The 6,308-nt window shown below is 39.9% G+C and overlaps 1 protein-coding gene across 1 annotated transcript; it reads left to right on the forward strand.

Annotated features, from left to right (window-relative positions):
* The first annotated feature begins 2,392 nt into the window (after positions 1–2,392).
* On the forward strand, positions 2,393–5,275 carry RXYLT1 (ribitol xylosyltransferase 1). Its single transcript, XM_010211624.2, has 3 exons — positions 2,393–2,707; positions 3,573–3,743; positions 4,626–5,275. The coding sequence occupies exons 2-3, from the start codon at positions 3,610–3,612 to the stop codon at positions 5,041–5,043; spliced, it is 552 nt and encodes a 183-aa protein (XP_010209926.2). The 5' UTR covers positions 2,393–2,707; positions 3,573–3,609; the 3' UTR covers positions 5,044–5,275.
* Positions 5,276–6,308: the final 1,033 nt, after the last annotated feature.

Genomic DNA, 6,308 nt, shown 5'->3' on the forward strand with positions numbered 1-6,308 from the left:
TTTTTCGGTCTAGACGGTCTAGCGGACTGGTTAGGAATTGGGGGATGGATAAAATCTGTACTCAGGTCCCTGCTGATGTTGCTGTTATGGGGGTTGTTACAGGTAGTTGGGCTGATGATGGCCTGGACCTGTTCGCGCTCTATTAACCCGCCTACTGCATGGCTTTTCATGCAGTCTGAATCTGACACCTCAACGCTGGCTTGCCTCCCGGGGTCACCTAATCTAAAGAAAAAGGGGGAAATGTGGAGGACAAGGACATGAGGGTGTCCTTGACCAGTCCTTGACTGGGCTAAGTTGGTGGGAAATCATAGAATCATAGAATGCTTAAGGTTGGAAGGGACCTCTAGAGGTCATCTAGTCCAACCCCCCTGCACATGCAGGGTCACCTACAGTATGTGGCACAGGACTGCATCCAAGTGGGTTTTGAAGATCTCCAGAGAAGGAGACTCCACAACCTCTCTGGGCAGCCTGTTCCAGTGCTCTGTCACCCTCACTGTTAAGAAATTTTTCCTTAAGTGAGGAAGTTACTCATTGTGAAAGACAACTTTGAGGAAGTACAGCCGCCTCGAGATGTCAGTGTGGTTATTGCAGTTAGGCGCTTGGATACGGCTTAGCAGCCTATGATATGTTAGCACATCAATACTTGTAACCAATTACTGATGCTCTACTGAGATGTTGCTATGTGAATTGCTATATATTGTGATACGTAACGCGAAATAAAGGAAGTTGGTTCCAGCTTCTATTAAGTTGTTGTCTGGCATTCCTGACCCGCTCCAAGTTGCAACACAAACATACAAATCTATACGCCTATTCTGGAACTGTTGACCTCTTGTCTGATGGAGTCACAGACTATTTGGAGTTGAAAGGGACCTCTGGAGATCATCTGGTCCAATGCCTTGCTCAGAGAGGGTCAGCTGGAGCAGGTTGCCCAGATAGTCTGGATATTTGTAGAGATGGAGGCCCAGCAACCTCTCTGAGCAACTTGTTCCAGCGCCTGCCACCCTCGCAGTGAAGAAGGATTCTTCTGTGCTCAGATGGAATTTCCTGTATTTCAGTTTGTGCCCAATGCTCCTTGTCCTGTCTTTGGGCACTACTGAGAAGAGGTGACTCCATCTTGTTGACACACTTCATCCATCTTTTTCCTCACGCAGGAGGATATCATAGAGTCAACATTCATGCCATTAAGTAATGACATGCCTAAATTTCTGTTCTTCTTAAAGTCTCTTTTAATGCTGTTGCCTTCTCAGGACAACAGGCTTCTGGCTCAGAGAGACTGTCAGCTTAGCTCAGGTTTAGAATACGCCTGCATAAGGCTAATCTGTTTCAGGTATCCTCATGGGAGGAGTTTCTTCTGCTTTTGCTGTGCATTTTCTTTTCCTCACCCAGCATGTTTATCCTTGAACTGAAATTAGCTATAAACATAGTCACTTCATGTTTAATTTAAAATAAGCATGTGTGTTAAGTTTAACTGGAAGTTGAAAGCCTGTAGTAATGCAGAAGACCTAAAAGAAACTAACACTTCATGGATTCCTTAAAAAAACGCTTGCATTTTTCCCCTCATCACTCTTTTTTTCCCCAAGATGTGTAATCACTAGTGCTTTGAGTTCAGTCAGCATTCTTAACACAGCAGTTGGATGGAGCAGGAGCCAGCAAACACTGGTTACTTCATGGCAGTGCATTAATAATGGCATTTAGGATTTTATTCTATGACTGAAATGCCTCTGATAGAATAAAGTGCCTTGAAAAATGAAAATGTTTGTGCTTGTATCAAAGCCTGGAGGTTGATCCAGATTATACAAGCAGCATGAGTTTAACTTTAGATGAATACCTCTATATTAAGAGATTCTACATCAGAATCAGGTTACTCGATCTCTTTGCTGGTCTGGCCCTGACTTACTTACCCAGAATTACACAAAAAATCCGTAAAACATCAGGCCATCCAGACAACTCCTTCTCATAAGAGTGTCTCTTATATGCTGTTGCAGGTTTTTGAGGGGTCTTCTGTCTTGTACAGTATTTTTGGCTATTTCTGGAATGAATAATAAGTTTGTCATTTCATGAATTAAGAGAGCACATCCCTTTTTAAGTAGTTTGCTTTATTCACATGATAATGTTTGAATATGGTATTAATTTTTATTTATTGACAAAATACCCTATTTCCATTGAAGTCTATATCTCCTTGTTTTTCAGAGTAAAACTGAAGGCAAACTTTGTTCCTGTGCTATAACTGTAGACACTAACAACAGGAATTGTTGCATGACAGTGAATTGCATTTGCTTCATAGAAGAAAAAGTCCCTCGAGTACAGGCTGTGTAATTAAGATCCTTAGAGGAAGAGATAATTTAATAATTTGTGTTAAAGGCGTTTGGTCTTGGTATTTTGTTTTTCACAGCTTCATCACTGGCCCGTCTGTGGTGCCTGGCTACTTCTCGGTGGAAGCTGAGCACGTGGTGCTGGTTCTGAACGGCAGGGAAGAGGCCAAGGTGGCCCATGCCGCTCAGTGGCTGCTCTATGCCCAGACCCTGATTCACACTCGCCGGATCCGGCACGTCGCTGTTGTGCTGCTTGGAAATGAGCAGTGCCACAACGAGTGGATACGGCCGTACCTGAAAAGAAACGGAGGGTTTGTGAGTCTGCTGTTTGTAACGTATGACTATCCGCTGGCCAACGAAGAAGATATTTTCCAGTGGCCTTTGGGAGTAGCTACGTAAGTGCCCTAGACACAATTTATAGTTGAGACTTGCTTGTTGTGCGTGCATGAGGAATGGAAAATACCCCTGGATGTTACTGCGCTCTCCAGAATGATTGTAGGTTGCGGAACATGCCTCTATGCAATTTCCTAAATCAAGCATTAGAATATTTAGAAATTACATTCTGAATTTAAAATAGTACATGAAAATTCCTGGGTTTAGGGAGCTCTGTGAAAATTGAGCCATTGCCTAGTAGTGGGTTTTGTTTGTTTATTTTTTGATTTAGTAGATCTGTTCTCAACGTTTATTGTAACTGCTGATATAACATGGGGATTCAAAATTTTTATATAATCAGGTTTCAAGTAGCACTTGTTTAGAATAGGAAGGGCTTAGTGCAGGTGATAACGTTTTGGGGTTTTTTTTCTTCCCTTTGTGGCTCATAAGAAGAAATTGCCTCTGCTTCCTTTCTGTAACTGGCATGGTGCAGGGTTGCAGTAGGACTTAGTTCTCCAGTAGCCTAAGCTCATTTCACCACTTCCTCACAGAAGCAAGAACAAACAAGTTTAGTTCAGTTATAAGGAAACTAGAACAATGAAAAAGTTTGTACCAGCTCCTCAGCTAAAGTAGTGTTTCACTGGCTGTCATGACAAGGAAAATGAATGATTTAGGGATAGCCAGAAGATTAGTGGATGTAGTCCACAAAGATCAAAGTGAAATGTTCCTTTGAGAGGCTACCAGTGGTATATGCAGCTGAGAGGCATGTTCAGAGATTCAGGTCGCTGAGATGTTGACTCTGCAATAACCATTAACCTGGTAAAATGTTTTTTTTTTTTTTCTTTGACATAAAGCATATCATTATCTACTGGTATGTTCTTGTTACAGCTACAGAAATTTTCCAGTTGTGGAACCCAGCTGGGCAATGCTACATAATCCGCGATCATATCTGTGCAACTTTTTAGGAACAGTTTATAAAAACTCTTCTAGGGAAACCCTGTTGGAAATTCTGAAACAGGATGGGCTTGATAAACTTTGCTGGATTGCAGCCAGAGAACAGTAAGTGCTTTGATTTACTTCATGAAAGCACTGACTTTCTTTCCTCATTCACTGTTACTAACCTTTTCTTTTTAAAAGAAAGCGTTTAAAAAAATAGTAGATAAACAGCCATAAATGAAATGGAGAACATTGCAAAGTCTTTTTGTGTAGGCTGTCAGTAACTTAAAAGCCTTGATGTTGCAATGTCTTTCAGAAAGTATAGTTTTAAATACATATAAAAATGTTCTGCGTCTACTAGCTATATATGAAGACAGTCATTTTGCTCTTAGACACATTTGCTTATGGTGGGAGAAAAAATGCTTGTCTTGCACATTGTGCCTGTTAGTGACTTACCAGAAGAAGAAGAGACAACTGTGTTTTGTTTAGTTAGTTTTATAGAAAAGAGTGGATTTAGTATTTTGTTTCAATTAAGTAGACAGGCCTTTTGACTAATAGGTGTAATGTTCTGATTGTATTTTTTAATTTTCCCAAACAATATCTGTCAAATATTTGATAATAGGCACAGTAGTGCTGAAGAAGACCTTGACTCTCCTGATGAAGAACCTCAGGTTTTACCTGTGTTGTAAACTATGCCACAGAAGCTCCAGGGCACTCCAGGCAGAGTGGCGGAGCAGCAGACCGCTTTACGTTGTGTTTTTGATGAGCAAACCTCTCCTGATTTAAAATATTGGGCAAGAGTTTCATCAAAAAGTCCATCGTATGTCTCCCAACATGTCTGTTTCTGAAATAATTTTTAATAAATATTTTAGAAGACTATTTAATAATACTTAACATTTTACTTGCACAAAAATCTGGCTTCCATATGTTCATAACTTTCCCTCTAGTTATAATGTATTCATGCCTGTTGAAAACTGTTAATTTTCAACCCCTTTGTTTTCCAAGGTGGCAGCCTCAAGAAACAAATGAAAGTTTCAGAAATTATCAAGATGCTTTGCTGCAGAGTGATCTGACATTGTGCCCAGTGGGAATAAATACAGAATGCTATAGAATATACGAAGCTTGTTCGTATGCATCTGTGCCAGTTGTAGAAGATGTAATGACACCAGGTGACTGTGGAAATTCATCAGTGCATCACAGTGCTCCGCTGCAATTACTAAAGACCATGGGGGCTCCATTTATCTTTATTAAAGACTGGAAAGAGCTTCCTTCTCTTTTGGAGGAAGAAAAAAAAAAGAGCTTACAAGAAAAGATTCAGAGGAGAAGAAAGCTCATAGAATGGTATCAAAACTTCAAAGCATTGATGAGGCAGAAATTCATTAATACTTTGGAAAATTCATTTTTACCCAGTGATAAAGGATAAATTGTGTTTTTAAAATCTAAACTAGATTGAAAGCTTAATTTCCATTAACCTTCCAATGAAGTTTTCTTTTTTACAAAAAAAGAAATCCCAAGCCATTCTTTTTGATGTCTACAGAGTTGCACTAAGAGCTAAGTTTGGCCCTCCATCCTTAGCCATCTTCAGAGGGGTTATTGACTTGGAAGGGTAGTAGCCTGCAAGGATGACAGCAGTAATTTTATCACTAATTTTACAATTTCCATGTTGTCTCTCAACTTACTAAAAAAAATTCTTAGGAGAATTTTGAGCATGCGAACTTGTTAAACGCAACATGAGAACAACATCTGTGTTTAAAACAGATGCATGAAAGCTGAATGGTAAAGAATAATGTATTATGAAGACATAAAAAGTGTGGTTATTGTAAATATGTCAGGTGTAGCACAATCCTTAGGCTGTATCCTGGTAAGCGATTGTTTTGAAAATGAGACCTGGTTATTTGATTGACATATTTCGTTTCCAAGAAGAGAGCCATAAAGCTAATTCAACACACCCATGTTGAATAAAAATGTTTATTTCAAGGTGGAAACTGAGTATCATTTCTTAATGGCATTTAATAGCGAGATGTTTTTCCTTTAATATCAGTTATCAAAGTATCTTCTTTTCATTTCCGTTTAATTTTAGGAAGTATCTTTCTGATGTTATTTTGAGGGCACCTTCATTACCTGCGGTTACAGCTGTATGGCTTGAAGATTAGGTCTTGCATGATCCTGCACATGCCTCAATGTCAAAATCTGCTGGACCCCTCACCTCCAGAGGGTGGTAGCAGTGTAATATTCCATGTCATGGTACTGCTGGTATGGCAGTTTCAACATGTTGAAATGTGACCAAAGGAATCTGTTACTCTTGTTTATCAGAAGTGCATGTGTGCAGTGAGAGCCAGCGTAACTCTGCTGCTAAATAATATTCATTATTTAAGGATACCATCTAGTTTTGGAATATATCGTACAGGAAGGGCTTGTGTGAAATTTTTTGTTTACTTACATCCCATCCTGTGGAAAAATAAAATACCAGCAGTGGATTTTATTTTTTCTGAAAACGGGTGATACTCAAAGTGACTGCTTTAGATCTGGTATACGGTGCACTTCAGAGTTTATTCTTTATGTAGTCGGGGAGAGAAACAGATGCTCCCAGAAGACAGAAATACAAATGCCCATTCTCTGAATCACACAGCTGGCATTAATTTCATGACCGTGCCCCTCTCTGGTGCCTGGGCCGCCTGCCTCGTGGCA

This window comes from Tinamus guttatus, unplaced genomic scaffold (genome assembly GCF_059628265.1).
Source record: "Tinamus guttatus ecotype Peru unplaced genomic scaffold, ASM5962826v1 Tinamus_guttatus_pri_ptg000171l, whole genome shotgun sequence".
NCBI lineage: Eukaryota > Metazoa > Chordata > Aves > Tinamiformes > Tinamidae > Tinamus > Tinamus guttatus.

Bases quoted from the DNA above. Each gene is read 5' to 3' on its own strand.
- RXYLT1 (XM_010211624.2), top strand. From the start codon at position 3,610: ATGCTACATAATCCGCGATCATATCTGTGCAACTTTTTAGGAACAGTT. The intron at 3,744-4,625 runs GTAAGTGCTTTG...TTGTTTTCCAAG, and splicing joins TGGATTGCAGCCAGAGAACA to GTGGCAGCCTCAAGAAACAA.